The 19,420-nt window shown below is 46.9% G+C and overlaps 1 protein-coding gene across 1 annotated transcript; it reads right to left on the bottom strand.

Moving 5' to 3' along the window:
* Nucleotides 1-350: 350 nt before the first annotated feature.
* sun2 (Sad1 and UNC84 domain containing 2) lies at nucleotides 351-14,894 on the bottom strand. The gene is made up of 16 exons (XM_030094796.1): nucleotides 14,719-14,894; nucleotides 7,131-7,239; nucleotides 6,938-7,053; nucleotides 6,431-6,778; nucleotides 6,279-6,350; nucleotides 6,113-6,184; nucleotides 5,473-5,630; nucleotides 4,778-4,828; nucleotides 4,599-4,637; nucleotides 4,090-4,284; nucleotides 3,878-4,015; nucleotides 3,653-3,749; nucleotides 3,176-3,291; nucleotides 2,863-3,036; nucleotides 2,306-2,395; nucleotides 351-2,219 (listed from the first exon to the last, which is right to left on the bottom strand). Exons 2-16 carry the CDS (start codon nucleotides 7,235-7,237, stop codon nucleotides 2,100-2,102), a joined length of 1,893 nt encoding a protein of 630 aa, XP_029950656.1. The 5' UTR covers nucleotides 7,238-7,239; nucleotides 14,719-14,894; the 3' UTR covers nucleotides 351-2,099.
* Nucleotides 14,895-19,420: the final 4,526 nt, after the last annotated feature.

Here is a 19,420-nt window from a genome sequence, read left to right as displayed (position 1 = left end):
TGTTATCTTCCTGAAGCCAAATTACATTGGATTGGGCTGAGGAAACATTTTGCCTTGACATTTTGGGAACATGAGGGAAAACCTGCATGCACGCACATGAGAGTGCTCATCACTGTGACGATCTAATTTGAAAATATCACAAACACAAACAGAAATGTTACGGTATATCCTGCACAATTAATGTGTATATTTATAAAGTGCTCTATGTCTGCAATCAACACAGAAGTTCAGAATTATGTTGCATTATTTAAACTGTAGAGGCTAAAAACCAAAAACCATACAAACTACCATTGTGCATTCCACCCTCATCAACACATGAACCATGAAATAGACAGTTGTGAGTTCTTTTTTCCAGCAATTTATTGGCGTTTCATTGAATCAGTCATTTTAAAAACCTCAGCAATGATCTGCTCACAGAAAAAATAGCGACACAAAAACTTCCTGATCCTGAGTCGTAATCAAGTCTGCACTCTTCAAAAACAATAAGATATAGAAAACTATTTTTTTCCTTTGAATAGTTTCTCCTCGAGCTGTGCTCTACAACAGTGAAGCAGTTCTGTTCTGAACCAAATCCAGATTTGAAAAGATTATCTTCTGATTTTTTCACATGTTCAGCATGTGACCACAGAAATCACCCTCAATCCCATTTTACAAAAACACCACAGGAAGTCGTAAATGCATATTCTCGGTTTAAAGATAAATACCAGCAGTATTTTTCATACAAAATCAAATAGTTGTGTACAAGGAAGTAGAAACAAAGACATCATTGGTTTGTCGCGCTGTTTTTAAGATCTCGGAGCAGCTCGACGTTCAAGTATTCAGGTAGCAGGATTATAACTGACATTAATGCAGGGCTGTCAAACTCACTTCACTGGCAAATAACAACATTATCATCTATAAAGAATAATAACTTAGGCCTGTCTTTGTTTTAATGCAGCAAAGTATTCATTTGTCACCAAGTTCATTTCACTGTTTACATCTTCAAAAACATAAAACAGCTGGTACAACTGGTTCATATTATGATCAGAATCACAAAATTGAGAAAGGATCCTTCCACATTTCTCCATCTCTGCAGCAGTGATCTCTGGACTCTCTGGCGGGCCAGTTCTGGCCCGCACGCCGTATGTTTGACACCCCTGCCTTAATGCATCAATACCTGTTAAAGGAGGAAACTGAGAAATCGTTACAAAGCTGCATATTTAAACAACACTGCGATAAACATTCAAGAGTGCGTTCTGCTCACGCCCCGTCGTTACGACGCTGCAACCCCGATGTAACAGCTGCGAGAACTAAATACCTCATCTCTAAAGACAACTTCATTCATCAATCAGAAAACAATTCATTTAGTGCCCGGAAACGGACCGGGAGTGTCTAGATTCTTTGTATGGGGTGATAGTGAGGCTATAACTGTGACGTAAGAGAAACACACCTGACTGCGGTCACACCTGGAGTCTGCATGGCGGCATTTTGGCAACTAGCATTAGAATTTATTAAAGGTATTTAATATTAAAGCCATGACGTTCTTATTGCCTATGATATGTAAAGCTTTCCACAAAGTCCTGTATCTTTACTCCTCTAACGTGTCATTTGACTTGTACCACAGGCATTTCAAACAAACAATGCAAAAATATTCTTAAAAGCGTAAAGTTTCCAGAACTCTACACCCCAAATAAGTACTTTTTTAGTTTTTAGAAAACAATACTTTACATCTTTCACTGCAATTAATCAAAGCTTGTGCACTGCACAAAAAAAAAGCTTTTTAATGTTTGTCAATTCAACATTAAGCGTCGCAAAAAACGGCGAAACTTGCTCACACACACACACACACACACACACACACACACACACACACGCACACACACACACGCCCCAACAAGGATAGAAATACGAGAACGCGCACGCGCACACGCACACACACGCACGCACACACACACACACACACACACACACACACACACACACACACGGGGGAGACATGCGTCCGCGTTTCAGCAGCGTTTGGCCCTGAACACACTGCAGACCTTTCAGGTCGTCTCTCAGTTCCTGGAGAACGTTGCTCAGGCCCTTTCTGACACGCCGGAGGAGGCCCGGCGCCGCCCTCATGTCGCGGACGCCATCTTTCCGTGCACACGGAAGCGGTAGAGACACGTGTATTCGACGTGGCCCCAGTTGGAGAGGACTCGCAGCTCCACCAACCGATACAGGACGTCACTGTGGTTCTGTGGGAACCGGAGAGGGAACAGATCAGTGTGTGCCCTGTGTGTTGGTGTGTGTGCGTGTGATGTGTCAGTCAGTTTAAAGTTACCGGCAGCTGAAACGTCTGCGTTGGCTCCCCGTACTCGTCATAGGTGAAGCCTCCCAGCAGGGTTCCCTCATCCGTGTCATTTTTCATCCCCTGGAAAGGAAAGGAGCGAGAACATCAACAGAAATGAGTCAAAACTGTTTATTCAGACTGAACACTAACTTCCTGAATCTTCGACCCGCAACAGAAATAACTGAAGGCAGGTTTTGTTGGTTCTTTTCTTGGTTTCTGAGACGAATGAATAGTTTAGAGTTCATTATCGTCAGCGTCCAAATCAGTTCAGCTGGAAACAGTCCAACCGACCTGCTGCTGGATTGGTGGAGTATCGACATATTTCAAAACACACAGCGGAGATTTAACGTGAGCTGCGGGTGCAGATGAGACATATGAGCCTCACGCATGAGAAACGGAGAGAAATCGATCCTTCTGCTCATTTTCATCCACAAATATCTGTTTCTTCTGTCCGTCTATTCTCTATATTTCACCGCATTTCAAAGCCCCATAAAAGCCTCTCATGGCTGTTGGATCAAAGCGCCGGCGCTGTGCCGAGCAGGACTCACGTAGACTTGGAAGTCTTTGGGCGCGGAGTCGATGCGGCCCGTGGGGGAGTTGTAGCGCGGCAGGTGGTCCAGCGTCACGTGACTGATCATCACAGGGTGAGACAGCGAGATGAGCAGGGTGCCCTGCACGCCGTGGAAGGCCCAGCACTTCCCAGGAAGCAGCACCGGGAAACCCTGAACAGAGAGAGAGAGAGAGAGAGAGAGAGAGACAGTCTGTTAACCCGGAAACACCGATCAACAAGAAGAGCTCAGAACGGACGAAAGACCTCAGAGAGGAGACAGAAGAGAGGACAGAGTTCTGTTTCTGCTGCACCTGGATGACGGTCCTCGGGCTTTCAGACGGATACCAGAGAGGGAAGCCAAACAGGGTGACGCACGCCGAGCGGATCCCGTACGTCTCCGAACACCGAGTACTGACCACACTGGCTCCTACACACACGCGCACACACACACACACAGACACACACACACACACACACACACACACACACACACACACACACACACAGAGACACAGACACGCACACGGAAAGGGTTAAAGGGTATGATCAGTTCTTTAATCCAGACAATGAAGAAAATCCTTTCAGGCGTTGAAACATATAAAAATATAACTGATTTAATCTCCAACTGTAAAAGCAGAGACAAAATATTACTGATTGGCTGCTTTTAAACCAAAATAAATGAGATGATAATGAGCGTTTAAGGAAAAAATCTGGGCTAAAACACAGGACCAATGGAAAATGAACAAATATCCCTCATTCAAACCAATCAAGACAACAGTTTTACCAACCTTGACTCTCCAGAGCAAAGTCTGGCATCCTGTCGGCCATGGGACGTCCACAGTCTGTGCAGCCTCCTTTGTCAGCGAGCCTGATGGCGTCCTGCTCCTGGTTCACGTTCACAAAAACATAAACTGTGATGAATCCACACAGGCTGAGGAGCAGGTCTGACAGAGGAAGGATCACGCCACGCTGCAGAGTGCGTGTGATCAGCTGGTCCGAGTGTCTGCGGTCACCTTGACGCGGTCGGTGAACCACTTCTCCAGGGCCTGCTGGAGCTCCGGGGTGAGGTGGTTGAGGGCGGGGGCGGCGCTGGGCGCAGGGCAGGGGGCAGGAGGGGGCGTCAGCCGGACGGACGACAAGTCCTGAGAGAGCTAGTCCAGAGAGGAGGACGAGGGTCAGGAGCCAGTCGGCTGCTGGACGCGTCCCTCGGGGAAATGACAGTTACCTGGGCGCCCTGGGCCTCCAGCGTCTGGACCCTGAGGCTGAGGCTCGCCGCCGCCGCCTGGCTGTCTGTCTGGAAGCCCGCGAGCTGCCGGCTCAGCCCCGTCACCTCCTGCTGCAGCTGCGCCCAGCTGCTGGAGTCTGCTGCCTCCAGCTGGGCCTTCATCTCCTGCAGGTCCTGCTGCAGCGCCTCCTTCATCTGGGGGACAAGAGCAAGCAAGTCCCGAGTTTAGGAAACAGACGGTTAGAGAAAACGCTGTGAAGTGTTGGTTTTAGTTCATGAAGGGCATTTCTTCAAAACGGCTTCTGAGAGAGAAGCTGCAGGCCGGGTTTCCAGCAGTTCCTCTTCTCCACCACTAGATGTCACGACAGCACAGCCACTTCTAAACCAGGGTTCTATCCTGCTGTGGTCGAGGTTCTGGAATCTCCAGGGTTCCATCAGACTGGACGGTTCCAGCATTTTACAGGGCTAACAGACTGAAACGAGCGCGGCGTCCAGAGAGACGCTCTCACCTGGGAGACCAGACGCTCCTGCTTCAGCTGCAGCTCCACCTGAAAGAAACACACACCTTCATCACCGGAACCCAGCAAGGAAGCTGGCCTTGCTTGATGGCTTCAGTTATGATCATTCTGGGATGCACACCGTAAGGTTTTCCTTTTTCGTTACTTTCACTCAGCGAGCTTGTTCTTACCAGCAGACGTTCCATCTTCGCGTCGACGGCAGCAGACACGACGGCCGGATCCTGGATTGACAGAAAAACATTTAAATACGAATAAACTGAAAAATTTTCAAGAAAAAAAAACCCAAAAAACTTTCTACTAATCTGCAGTAAGGGTTAACAGGAAAACTACTTCACTGACATCCAAGAATGTAATTAAAGGTGCTGTAGGCAGGATTCCGCATCTTTGACCCATCTAAGATGACCATTTGAAACCCAGCACAGCCAATCCTGTCCTGTTTTCTCTGACATCACGCCCTTACGCAAGTTAAGCCCCTCGACCAATCACGGTTAGAGCCTCACCTCAGGGTCTTCTGATTGGTCAAAAATACCTGGAGCTGTCGAGATTCCTTTTCAGCTCAGAACAGAGACAGATGGAAACGCTGCGCCCTCGCGGTAGTGCAATTATGCTACACTCCTAAAGGATTGTCAATGGATACTCTGACATTTAATCCAAAGAAAACACAGAAAAAATAGCATTGACTAGCAAAATCCTGCCTACAGCACCTTTAAGTCAGTTGTTTGAAGATCAGATCATAACTCATTTCCTCCCATTGTGTAAATAATGTTTGAGTATCAGTGAACATTTCAGAGTGAAGCTCCAGCAGGGCGCCCCCCTGAGGAGGAACGGATGGTGCCAGTGCCAGTGAGGTGCAGTGGAGTCGTACCACCACCGGCGAGGGACGCACGATGCTGGGCTGAGGAGGGGTGAGGGGCCGGGCGGCGGGGGCGGCGGGCGGGATCACGGGTTTGGTCTGAGACACGGTCTTTGTGGAAGTGAGGAGGGAGATGTAGGACGTGAAGAAGGGGAGGAGCAACCAAACACCTGGGGGAAACAGAGCCACGGGGTCAGGGTCATGACAAAACACGATAAATAAAACTTCACCCAGTTTTAAAAATACTCAAATACTCAAACATTTAGGTTTGTGAGCCAGTTTGCATGTTGATTACATATCACAAGGAGACGGCTGACTTTCTATTTTCAGAGCTTCAAAGGAAGCACAGAATAAGTGTATCCAAGCAGTCATTTGCAGCAACATGCAAAGCGAGGCAATGCCTCCCATCAGCGACGCGTGCGACTGAGATCAAACCGCACAACCAGCGAACAGCCGAGCTTCGGCCTGCTTTGCAAATCAAACGCCATCTGTGGCACACAACCGTCTCTTCACTTCCTGGAGGGGGAAACCCCGAGCACCTTCATCTGCCATGCCTTCAGAAACGCAGCTGATCACTAAAAGCTTTCAGGGAGTGGAAACACGCCCAGGACGCCCCTTGACTCATGGGAGACGGAGTCTGGCTGACACTCACAGAGGAGGAGGAAGAGGAAGAGCAGAACCACAGCGGCCTTCTTCATGTGCCTTCTGGAGGACGGGGCTCCGGCTGGCAGGAGGAGAAACGTCGGTTTGTGAGGATTTGGACCATCAGAGCTGATTGTGTGTCAAAGCAGATCAAACACTGCGGCGGCTGAAAGTACCTAGTGCTGTGAGATGAAGGACTTTCGAATGTGCGGCGGCGGCCGTCGAGGAGGCCGTCGAAGAGGCGGATTCTGAACAAAACAGGGAAAAAACGGGTTTATTCAGTTGTGTTACGTCTCAACTAAACACCTGAACTCCTGCGGCTCCTCACCGATCAACCTGCTGAAGGCACTGCTGATTCTGCTCCTGAGTCCCACGCAGGGGCCCCGGCTGGCCCCGCCCAGCTTGCCGGTGACGGGGCACGGCTTCCTGCCGGCGCCCTCGGAGGAGGAGTATCCCGAGCTGTCCACGCCGCTCTGGCCGGGCTCCGTGCGGCCCGGCGCGCCGGAGCTGCAGTGTCTGGTGTGGTAGCTCCGCTCCGGCGGCGTGGACGGGCCGCGGGCCGGCGTCTGGCTGCGGGAGCCCAAGGGCGTCAGCGCCGGCCGGGGGGTCGGGGCGGAGGTCACGTAGGACACTGTCCGCATGGTGACCTGGCTGCTCGATGGAGACGGAGTCAGAGCTGAGGAGCAGAGAGGAGATGAGGACGAGGATGAGGAGGAGGAGGAGGAGGATGAGGAGGAGGAGTCCCTGTGCTTCTTTGGACCAGACCACAGTTCATAACCAAGACCAGGGCGGTACTCGGTGTCAGTGAGCAGGCAGAGAGCGGCAGATCCGTTACCTTCATACTGGTCTGGGCTGATGGGCGTCTCTGGGGCGGCTGAGCTGGCGTTGCTGTTCGCTCGGCTGGACGTACGGGAGGCGGCTTTGCTTCTTCCCGCCTTCTTCTTGAAAACCCTGAAGAGGAAAAGAAGAGCATTAATCTTAAAGGACGGCCTGATCTCAGTCCCTGAGGTCCGCGCTCGCTCACTTACTTGACCGGGTTTTCACGGTAGGATATGCTGGTCACGGTGCTGGAGTCTGACTCCTCGTCTGAATTGTAGTAGCCGCCGGACACGAGGCGAGTGCTCCGCCGAGACATGACTGACGGGAGGAGAAGAAAAACACTGCATCATAAAGCAAAAGCACAACAAACGCAATCAAATCATCATGAAGCTAAAATGTTTTTAGCCTTTTTCCCCAAAATTACAAACAAATTTCAAGATTTTAACCCTTTCTATGCCAATTTATGTATTTAAAAGTTTGTGAAATGTCAATTCTCACAACCTTTCCATGAGGATGAAATGCAAACGTGACATTATGTTATAACACAGTGGCAGTGAGATAAGAGACAAGTGGCTTTAGCAGAAGTCAAAGATGTATTTTTGGCCACAAAATGAAAGGAAAAAGAAAGAGCAGCAGCAATTCCATAAATGGATACATAAGTTTTGCTGCAAAAGCCCAACACTTTACTGACGACTAAAGCTTCATTCTCATTCATTCTGTGAGAAATATTCAATAAAATGTGATTTTGTGTAAAAATTGGCAATTTTAATGTCAAAATCTTCAAAACGATTGAGCAATCAATCATTTTGAGGTTTGAAATGAAGAAATAAAGGTGATGAATGATTTTTAAGAACACTTTTCTTTGTAAATTTTGGTATGGATGGGTAAAATTGAAAACTGAAAAATGCATTGAGAGAGCACAAATGACGCCAAAGGGTTAAAGGGATTTGGAAAATGTTGCAAAAAAAACAAAAACAAAAAAGAAAAACATTCACGCTGAGAATGAAGTTGAATGAGTTCAGAAGAAAGACAGATGAGGACATAAAATGACAAAAGCAATCATTCTAAAGTGTTCATGCCCTCAGAGAGGGCCCCCCCCCCCCACAGGTTGCTCGCTGCACATGCTTCGTCTCATGACAGGGAGTTGTTGTTGCTGTTGGGAGACTTCGGCAATGAAAGGAAGAACTTCTTCTGTTTTTAGAAGCTCTTAAATGGAAACGTAAGTCTTTCTGAGACCCTACTGACACGACAACTTGTCAAGCGAGAACATCTCACCCTCTTTGCGTTATCGACTCAGAAAAGTTTCCCGTTTACACGGCAACGCTTTAAAACCAATGTGTTTCACGGCGGGCCACGCCGTGCGCGCTACTTTCTGGTTTTGTCATGAAAACACACACATGCAGGCAGAGAACAACATGCTCTAAACATTAACAAGCGTGTACATTCACATGGACAGACAACAAAGTTGATTTGCTGTTATAGTGACTCTCAACTCTAAAACGACCAAGTTCCAGGAAAAGATGACAGCCATGAGAGCCTCGACTCTGTGGAGGCCGCCATTGTTGTTGTTGATCATCGACGAGCGCGTGTGCACAAGAACTACTTACTAAATGTTTTGTTAGAGCTGCTTTTTGGGATTTTAATGCGTCTCCATCACACTTACGATTAATTCAGTTTTAAAATTTCTGCAAATTTAATCTGCTAACATTTAGGATTTTCTACAAAAAAAGTTTAGTCAATGCATTTATAGATGCTTCATACTGTTACGATTATCACAAAAACTGCTGTGACAACAGCTTCAACGTCAGCATACGAAGTGTAAACAAAGCAGTAATGCAGAGCATGAAGCAGTAACGGTTAGAAAAGCTTACCGGTGCAGTGAAATAAGCGGCAGCAGTGTCGCTGAGCCTGTTACGGTTGATGTAGCGGCAGCAGCACTAACTAACAAGAGCCTGACAGCTGCTCTTTCAGTTAATCTTGGTGGCCGGTAATCCAACTAATCTGTCTTGCAGCACAAACGATCGCCGAGATTAACAAGCACACATGAAAAAAAAAAAACCCAACAACAACTCAAAGCAGTGCACTCACACACTCAGAGTGTTCTCCAGCGCATCGACACTTAGAGGACTCAGTATGAAGCAATGGCAGCCAAACAATAAACAGAATTCTTTCAAAGTATTCACAAGGTGAGCTTCCAGCATGGCAGCCATCGCTCAGGGATTATGTAACAGGCATGTTAAGCCCAGTCGATGTGTTCTCAGTCCACTTAGTGAGAATCAACCGCGGCTCCAAAGTCTCAACTCAGATCCATTTATACTGAACTCACACTTCTCTTCGGACTTTGCTGCACTTGAAAAAAGCAGAAGGATTCGAGCAGGGGCGTCAGACACAATGCATTTCAGGTTCTACACAGCTTCATCCGGAGTGGGCCGGAACCAGTGAAATAGTCCCAAAATAACCAGTAAATTCAAACTTCAGAGGTTTTTATCAGTTACAGTTCAGCAAATACACGAAGAACATGTAAACCAAACAGTTATGACTGAAAATCACCACAATCTCAACAAGAAGCCAACTTTAACGATACCTTGAGGTGCAAAATACAGCGAGGACGGTTCTTTTTACCATCCGCCTCTACATCGCTCCATCCAACTCACCCCAGCTGCTGGCGAGCAGACTGAGGCAGGTGAACACTCCTCCACACAGCAAACACTCTCACTACCGCTCAGAGGATGCAGTGGCGTCAGAACAGAACCAGGCGCCGGTGTCGTACCCGTCACGTCCCGCGCTTAATCCCTCCAGACTTCATTCCTCTGCTCAGATTAGAGTCCTCAGAGATCAGCTGTCAGGATCCCAGCGGCCGTGGTCTGGTCGCACTGCGCTCGCACTAAACTGGCCGAGCTTGAATACACTCTGAAGGTTTGCCTGTGCACCGCACCCTGACAGCGTGTGTCATTACACCGTGGCATCAGTGCACACACACGCACACGCACGCACACTCGTTTCTGACTCACCTCTGCATACCTCCAGCTAAGTAGACAGTCTGGCCATTCAAGTGAGATGAGAGACAGCAACCTGAGAGTCATAAAAGTCTTCCAGCCTAATCGACTTCACCTTCAGTCAGCCGCTGGTAGCTTACCGGGCCTGACCCGTCAGAGAGCCCGAGGTCCCGGATTTAAACCTCTGTCTTGAGAAGAGACGTCTTCTCCTGCCAGTCAGTCCTGGTATCATGAACCAGGGACGAGAGGGGAGCCGAGCGTTACTTACTTGTGCTGCTGCTGAAAGGAGAGGCAGAAGATGACAGAAAAGGAAGCTGTGGCTTTTTCTACCCAGTCGACAGGAAGTCAGAGAGAAAGAGCAGAAGCACATTAAGAAACCTTCACTCCCAAGCTCTAACTCCACCTAAAGCTGCCCTGAAGTGATGCCGCCGTGAGGCTCATCTCCTTTATTAGCGTTTAACACGGCTCCTCTCCTCTTGTGAGGAGACCAGGAGTTTTCCACCAGCCTCTCCTCTTTAATAACCAATGCTGCATGAGCTCAACAGTAAGTGACGGATATGTATTTGTATTTCCTGTATGCTCCGAGGCAGCAGATCCGGCAGACAGCACAAGCGCCTCCCTGTCACACATTCAGCCTTTCTTTCCTCCCGGTATGTAAAGAGACTTCAGCTGAGAGCTCGGTGAAGGGAGCAGTTTGTACTTTAATTCCCTCAAATCCTCCCTTCCACTCTGAATGGCATCTCCGAGCAGCCCAGCTCAGCACTTCTCCCCTCCTGATCGACCGAGCCCCTCCTCCACAAACCCAGAAGAAGACATCGCTGCAGAGACGTAGCGAGAAAGCATGCTTCTCCTCGATCAGTTCCCCTCCCGAGGCCGACAGGAAACGGGACAAAAGATGCTGTTTACTGGAAGCAGTGAGGCCGGACTGCCGAAATGATGCATTTACAGCACGTGACAGAACAGTTCAGTTTGCACGGAGAATAAAGCAGCAATCACCATGAAGGGCAGCAGTGGAGGATCGACCGACAGGCAGCTCGGTGTCAGCTGAATATACCAGGTGTTTCTGCACAACAAAATGTTGTGATTATGAGATTGTATGGAAGAACGGTCATCTAAGGCCTTGATTAAATGACGTTTCAGGTGAAAATGCATCTTTTTTGCGACAAAATGTTTTGCATGGAAAGAGCAGAAACACTGAAAACCATGCAGTTAGCTTGGCGGGACACTCGCGGGTGCTGCTGTTTGTTTTTATGAGCTATAAACATCAACAGTTGAGAGGACATGGACATTCATATGAACAGAAGAAAAGAGAATGTGGACTGGAAGTCATGCTGGAGGAGGCCATTGTTGTCCACCTACTCTCACACAAGAGTTATTTACTACGGCCCCGGTGAGCAATAGCGGCTGCATTTCACCGGTTTGCAATAAAATAAATAAATTAAAAAATAAACTTCAGTTATAATAGATAATTTATTACCACTTTCTGTCTATATTCCGTGTTCTTTTCATTCATATTTCTGTTCACCTCCTGGAGGCTTTTGGGTACGGATCACCAGAGAGGTACTATAACCAAACTGTCTTTTAAGATTAGAAAAGAAAAATAAACGACGAACGTAATCAGAGCGTATCTGTGAGACACTTCGAGGAATTCATTGGCCTCACACACCTTCACACACCTTCACCGTCTGCAACACTGCCTCCAACTCTGCCCCCTTCCAAACATCATCATTGCTGCTACCTGATCCCTTGAGAAAACAGCGTCTCTCTTTTTCACTCCGTGGATTTGGACTTTCACACTCTCTTTTGAAACGTTTGCTGTGGAGAGTTATCATTACCACATCTAATCCAACCAAAAACAACGTGGCGAGCAATCCACTTCTCAGAGCAAAAGTGAAATATAAAACCTGCCGAAGAGCAAAGTCCCGCTTCACGGTGTTGGCATCTAACATGTCTCTACAAGATTTACAACAAAATAAGAACTTTCACAACAAATAAGAGTGAAATTCCTTTGGGTGTGTGCTGACACTCACTCTGTACGGTGGTGTGAATCCATTTCCATGATTCAGCAACTGTGAAAATGCACAACGTGGGAGAGAAACACACGAGCGCTGAGGCCCCGTTCACACGAAAACACAAAACCTCTGCAGCATTTTCAGAGTCTACATGACTGTGCTGCTCGGAGCTGCTGGAAATGCAGCTGTTTAAAAACGCTCTGGATCTGTCTGCATGTAAAAGGAGAAAAATCACACTTTTTGGAAACGCTGCTACAAAACATGTGCACCACAGTCGTAGTAACGAGTTCTGCTCATGTGCAACTGGATGGAAAATAACGACAACGGTTTCTTCACAAACACAACCAACAGCGCCAACTCCTGGCCTGGCATGCCAACTCCATCGATCTCAGCATTTCTGTGGTTTAAATGTAAGCCAACATCCAACAGCCAACATTAAAACGCTGTCAAACACAAAACACTTGAAAAGTTGCCATGTAAACGTGGCCTCGCGTTGAAAGGCGGAGTGAATCCGCACTCGAGTACGATAAACACTCACAAGCTCTTCGCAGAACGTTCAAATCCTTTTTAAACTACAGGAGCATTTGGTGAGGGCAGGGCTGGGCGGGGCGCCGTTACTTTCCCACTGTCCAAACCACCGAGACCGGCAGAGCTCAGACAAAAGGGGGGAAAGGCCCGTGGACAGTCGAGAGGTCGTATGTGAAAGAGAGAGCAGACAGAGACAAAGGCAGGGAATGGCAGCAGCAGCACAAACAGGACAGACAAAGGGACGCCGTGTCAAAAAAGGAGGAAGAAACAGAAATGTGAATGAAAGCAGGAGAGAAACGGAGGCCAGAAACGAGGAGGGGGAAAAGCGTGAGTGGAGTGGAAAGCAGTGGGTAAAGAATGCAGGGAATCACTCCCCGTAAAGCCCAAACCGAGGCTGGCAAAGGGCTGAGGAGCGGCGGCTAGCGTCAGGACAGTGCCAGTGAAATATGACTCAGGCGTACAGAGCGGGTGAGTCAGCCGCACGGTCCGGCTTCAGACAAATCGCCCCAAACGCTCAGGACAGTAGGAACCACGTATTTATCTGAGCGGCTGCCTAATAAGGTCTGTTTACAGCGATGGGAACCAGATGCTTGTGCGGACTCTCTGGATTTTCAGCAGTTAGCTGGAGGCCCGTTTACAGTGGAGAAGAAGGACGAGGCTTGGCTGTGTGAGTTCTGCTGGATCCCATCCAGGACCAGGCCGGCTCGGCTTACGCTTCAAGCGTCCTTTGTAGTCAGACTGTGGCTGTAAATCTGTGTAGTTGGTATACTAAACAACTGAAATTGCCTATAATTTGGATCAGATCTCTCTTGGAGACAGGACGTAATAGCTGTGAGGTATTTTCAGCAGAATGGTGTCATGGTGCAAACATGTGGATACAAAAACAAGACACAATGCTGCCCAATTCAAACAAAGCCTCAGGAGAGTCCAGCTAAGACCTGCAGACACAGTAGTTCTTTAAAATAGTAATTACATTTCAGCTCAGCTTTAGGGAGAACACTGAAGATTTGGACCCCAGCATGAATGACAGATGATTAAATGCACTCTCCTCAGGAGCTATACAGTATAATAAACCCGGAGTACTGGAAATTCATGCTTAACTAAAGCTACTGTTACAATGCCTTAATTTGACTTAATCAGGTAAAAGTACTATTCATTTTACAAGTACATTTGACAAACACTAATCAAAGTATTAGATTACTAATAACTAATATGTTTAATATACCAATGCATGGCTATAAAGCAACGTAAAATTGCACCTATTTGCACTGTTAAATCAAACAAATCATGACATATAAAATAATTAAGTAAAAACGCCATAAATAAATAAAAACAAAGAAAAAAATTAAAATTATTCAAATGCATCATACTATATGAAATGTAGTGAATTTTTTTTTGTATATAGAGATGTAGATGTACCTGTAGAAATAGATAGTTAGATAGAGAGATGATGGTTAATAAAGCAAAAAAAAAAAAAAATTAAGTAAATAAATAGTAAGAATAAATAGAGTACAGTTGTAAAAACATGCAAACATGGAATTAAAACACATTTTTTAAATAATAATTGAAATGGCCATACCGTAATATTATACAAAAACTCTTGATAAAAAGTTGTTGATTTAATATGGGAGTATGAATAAACCAAAAATGTTTTTTTTTTTAAACCTGAGTCTAGTTGTTTACATGTAGCATCTTAGCTCGTTGGGCTACATTAGCCAAAGCTCACGTTAAACTTCCCCTTCATTTTGAACCAAGAAAGTTTTTTTCTTTTTTTTTTCTTTTTTTTTTTTTTTTAAGACGTCCCGGTTCCGCCCACTGAGTCCGTGAACGCAACACCCAACACACACACGTCGGGCTTATTTATTTATAGCAACAAAACAAGGCTGCGTGTTTTCACACGAGAGACGCTCCGAAAACACGCGAACGGCGGCGTCCACACAAGCATCCCGAAACCGAGCGCTCACCGCCGCGGAGAGGAGGGGGGCAGTGAGGGGAGAGGGGGCACGAAGCCCGGGGGGAAAGAGGGGGGCACCGGGGGAACGGGTGGCACACACCCACACACACACACAGGAGGACAGTGAACGTCTCACATTTAGCACCGGGAGTTTGATGATCGTAACTGAAAGAGTCCCGAACTCACCCCGTCAGTTCAGCCACAGCCAGAGGCAGATAAAAGAGCCGCACGGCCGGCTGGCACCAACGATAATCCTCCGGTCAGCGGCGAAGCCTCCGCTCCATTGTTACACAAGAAAGTCTCTTACCTAAAGTGAAAAACTTCCAAACAAAGTGTGTCCCGCAGGCTGGTGGGATGACAGGGAGCGGAGGAACACTGACAGCTCTGAGGTCTGACACCGCTACAGACGCTCCGACTGACGGCTGGAGAGGAGTCAAGCTGCCGGAGGCGGAGCCGCAGCACCGCTGCACAGTAAAACACAGGAAGACACATTTTATCCTCATTATTATTCTGTACCGTTATTTTTCTTATTCCTATTCTAAATCCAAATTTTAATTTTGATTTTACATTATTTTTGTTTTTATTTTTTATTCTTATTCCTGTTACTTGTGTTATTTTTTCCTCTTTTTAATGGTTATTCTAATTCTTTTTGCACAATAAATGCCACAGGAACCCAGCAGTGGACAGTTTTTGTATGAAATGTATATGAACACTTTACCCCGTTATTTTACTGATCTTTCTGTAAAAAGTAACAGTGAACATGATGAAATATTTTTGAAATGTATTTCAGTCATACATTTTGTTTGTTTTTTTAATTAATACTTTACTGAGAGTATGATAACATGTAATTAAGAAAAATAATAGTAACGTTTTCACCGGAAGTGCCTCAGCTTCATGTGAATATTTATTTATTTTACTTTGTACACGTTCTGAGTGTGATGTTGTCCATTTGAAACTATTTCCGGTCTCCTCCTGGTAGAGGTAGAATAACCAAAGCGCCCCCTGGTGGTCAGAAATGCACAGTGCCTGAAGGTCTTCACCCTCTAGCTGCTGTTCAGGCCTGCTGACACACGGTGGCGCCATCAGGCTGTACATGACTGATAAGGTTTATTGACGAGGGACTGCTGAGGACGATACTCATATATATCATATGAAATTAAATTTAGAAATAAATTAATCGAAAAATTACTGTCCTGCTGTTATTTTCACCCTGTTTTAAATGAAGAAACGTGCACTCAGCACAACAACAAAGAAAAACTTTAACACCTGTTGTGGTACTATTTAACCGGTCTGGCCGACTGAAGATGAAATTAGGTGTTGACAACCCTGTTTTATATAAAGACAGTAAAAGAAAGTTATGTTTTTGTATAGTATGAAAGGCCCCGAACGAACCAATCAAACCCAGCTGCGAGGTTATTGTGTTCATTTTTTTAAATAATACATATGATCTCAATAAATCCTATGAAGGGAGTCCATGTTTGAATGAATATGTGTTTCAAAGCACCGCTTATTTCTCCTTGATTCCTGATTGAATATGTGAGTGAAAAATAAATAAACTGACTTGTGCATTACTCAAAATCCAAACTCCCTGGAGCGCAGGATGGCGATGCAGAAACGCAGGCAGTAAATGTCGTAAAACAGCAAAACGATCATTTTTGACCCGTGACTGGAAGTCATTTTCCTGTGTATATCTGTATATGAGGCAAACACCAACCAGTGAAGGTGAAACCTCTCAGAAAGAGAGGGCCGTTTTTCAAAATTGTTTACCTCTCTTGAGGGAACAAACATCCCAAAACACCACCGATGCTTTTAGGGGAAACCCTGAGGGTTTGCTACTCTTTGCAGCTCTGCAAGCAGCCCAAAATAAACCCGATGTGACCTTATCACTGGGCAGACGAGGTCCGGGGGGGGCGGAGGGGTGGTAAGGTGGGAGAGGGCTCATTCTTTATTCCAACAGGTCAAAAAAGGAAAGAAAAAAAAAGAGCTCAGAAATGCTGCCGGTATGTCCGGACCGCTCCATGTTTGATAAATAATTTCAGAAAGCCTGCAGACTATCAGCAGCTCATGCGGGACCCCTGACCCACAGCGGTGTGTGTGCGCGCCGTGCGTCGGCACGCGCGCGCGCCTGTGTATTTACGCCCGTTGAGCCCATTGTCTCCGAGTCTGTTATCATTATGCAGCAGTTTCCTGCGGCTGGGGGCGGGAGCGGCAGAGACGGAGGAATAGAACGGCACTCCATCATCGGCCGCTCAACAATGAGGAGTCTATAAAGTTGACAAGCTCATCACTCCCGAGGCCGGTTCCTCCGACTTCCAAACATGTTTCATGCACTCTTTCATGTCTGGCATCCCCCCCACCCACCCCCCACCCCTCAAACGCACTGCTCAGACGACTCCCATCCGGCCTTATCTAGCAGGCCGCTGCTCCAGACACAACCACAAACAAACAGCCGACGTCACACACGACGCTCGCTCCAGTCTGAAGTCAGGCGCTTGGAATGCCGTCAGAAATAGCGCCGGCCAAACCAACGTATGTGGTTTTTTTGGAAGGCCTGACACGGCGGCGGAGGGGTGGGGGGGTGGGAAGAAACGAGGCGCGGCGTGGAGAACGGGAGGAGAAAGTGGTCTTTAAAGACAGTCGGGCCGCTCCCTGTAGACATGACACACCCCGCTGCTACACCGTCACAGACGAAAACACCGTAAAAGCTGTGAGTCACCAGCAGCAAATCCCCGACGAAGACCCAGCAGGAGCCCGAAGCTACGCTGTTACTGCTGAACCTGTAATCCAGACCACGATCATGTTTGATCTGCACGAGTGAATGAGGAATGTATACTGTGTGTGAACTGAACAAGGATGTTCATCAGGCCAGCTAATATCAAAATAAATCAGATGACGGAGCCTGGCTCCTCATCATCAGACTTCAAATTAGATTTTTACCTCCACCAAGGAGGTTATGCAATCACGTTGGTTTGTTGGTTTTTTGGTTTGTTGATTTGTTTGTTGGTTGGTTGGTTTGTTAGCAACATTACGGAAAAAGTTATGGACGGATTGCAATGAAACCTTGTGGAAAGGTGGGTCTTGGGCTAACTTAGAATCCATTAAATGTTGGTGATGATCCGGATCACTGTCTGGATCCAGGAATTCTTTAAAGGATTCTTTATCATTAAGAGATAGGGCAGTCTTTGACATAGTTGGGCAGGCCCGCCGACAGGGGGGGACAAACGGCTCTGTTGTCCTTGGCCCAGGGTTGGGGGGGGGGGGCAGAATTAAAGGTGGGGGGGCCCATCCAGCACCCCACTCGGGCTCCTGAGGCAGCATGCAGGCACCGCACCGCTCCGCGCCTCCCCACCCCCCAGTCCAACACCACATGCAGGCACTGTGCCGCACCACTCCGATCACAATGCTGCTTTATTACAAATGGTGTTCTTATTGTTGTTGGTGACTGATTTGACCTGTGGCCGAGGTATGCGCTCTCTGAGTGCCAAATTCTAGTCACTTCTGTATTCGCTTCTAAGACGTTTAAGCTGTCATCCTGCGCATGACTTGTTTCTAATGTTTGCGAAATGCTCCTAATATTTCCCAATTATTGAAAAATATTGATAACATTCATTGAAATCCAAAGAAAATAAAGAGAACGACTCTTCTGTGTCTTTTTAAAGTGCTTGGAATGTATTCAGAAGTTACCTTATACTTTTAATCTAAAGTATGCCTCACCTGTATGGGAAATCAGGTGAATAAAAAAAATGTCTCTAATTTCACAATAAATGCTCAATCAATAAAACTGCCAAGATGCAAACAAAAAAGATCAAGGACAGGGAAGAAAAATTAAAGACATTAACCTGAAGCTCCATGATTGCTCAAGCAATCGCTGTAGGTTGTGTTTTATGTATCTTTAGGGGGAATTCAGCATTTCAGGGTGTGTTTGTGACCTCTAGTCAGATGTTAGGAGCTCTTTCCTCTGGATTTAACACGCACACAGCCTCTTCATTTTGAAGGACAGAAATCATTCTGTCACGTTGATCATTTCTTACATAACAGTGATTCCCTGAAGTGTGAGCATCGCCGGCTATTGAAGGCAGCATGTGACAACAATGTGAATATTTTACAGGCCAGTGGTTCAGGACTGAGACTCATTTCTGCAGCGTGTGTCTTGTGTTTACATCATCTGAAAACTGTAATTGAAATTGAAAGAGAGTGCAGTAGTTCACACCCAGATATCTGCTTCAGATTTGCGTCTTTGAAAGGGAGCTGTCGGCTTTCAATGCATTATGCAGAAATGTGTCTACAGGTGGGAGATCCACAGGACGGAGGTGTAAACTCTGGATTTCAGTCCAAAGGAGCAGAAAACGCATTGACACATTAAATGGACGCAGCCCGGTCAGGACCGGCGCTCCAGGAGGAAGCAGCAGAGCGGAGCGAGCGCGGAGAGGCTCACTGTCTGCCTGAACTCGCTCGCAGGCTCCGCTCCGTTTATTCTGGGTCACATCCACTGAATATTTTATGGCACAAGTCTGGTGAGAAGCTTAAATTTAGACGGTTAAATGTGGGACTCGGTCCGCCACTTCCCACCCGACTGGCGCTGCGCGGTTCCTCCGCCGTCCGGGAGCGACAGAAGATGGTGCCTGAGAAGTGGTGCTTTCAAGAACCCGTGTGCACGACGACGTTTCAAGAGAAAACGCGTCGTTTTTTGCGATTTCGGTTCAGGAAAGCTTCATGTTTACTCGGCAGGGCTTTGAAAACGATGACCGTTTCCACGGAAACGGAAAACAATGTAGTTTAGCATGTCAGGCCAGGATTGGTCATGTAATGGAATGGAATGGAACACACACACACACACACACACACACACACACACACACAGACACACACAGAACAATACGATAAAGTGGATTTACAGCCACATTTTCCCTCGCCTCGTCTCCTACTTCGGACAAACCCACTGACACGTTGAAGCATGACGACGTCTGTGGAACGTCGGCGGAGTTTCCCTCATTAAGGACGAATTCAGG

Source organism: Salarias fasciatus, chromosome 6 (assembly GCF_902148845.1).
Source record: "Salarias fasciatus chromosome 6, fSalaFa1.1, whole genome shotgun sequence".
NCBI classification, from domain to species: domain Eukaryota; kingdom Metazoa; phylum Chordata; class Actinopteri; order Blenniiformes; family Blenniidae; genus Salarias; species Salarias fasciatus.
Note: the sequence above shows the minus strand (reverse complement) of the source record. Positions and strands in the feature narration are given on the sequence as shown.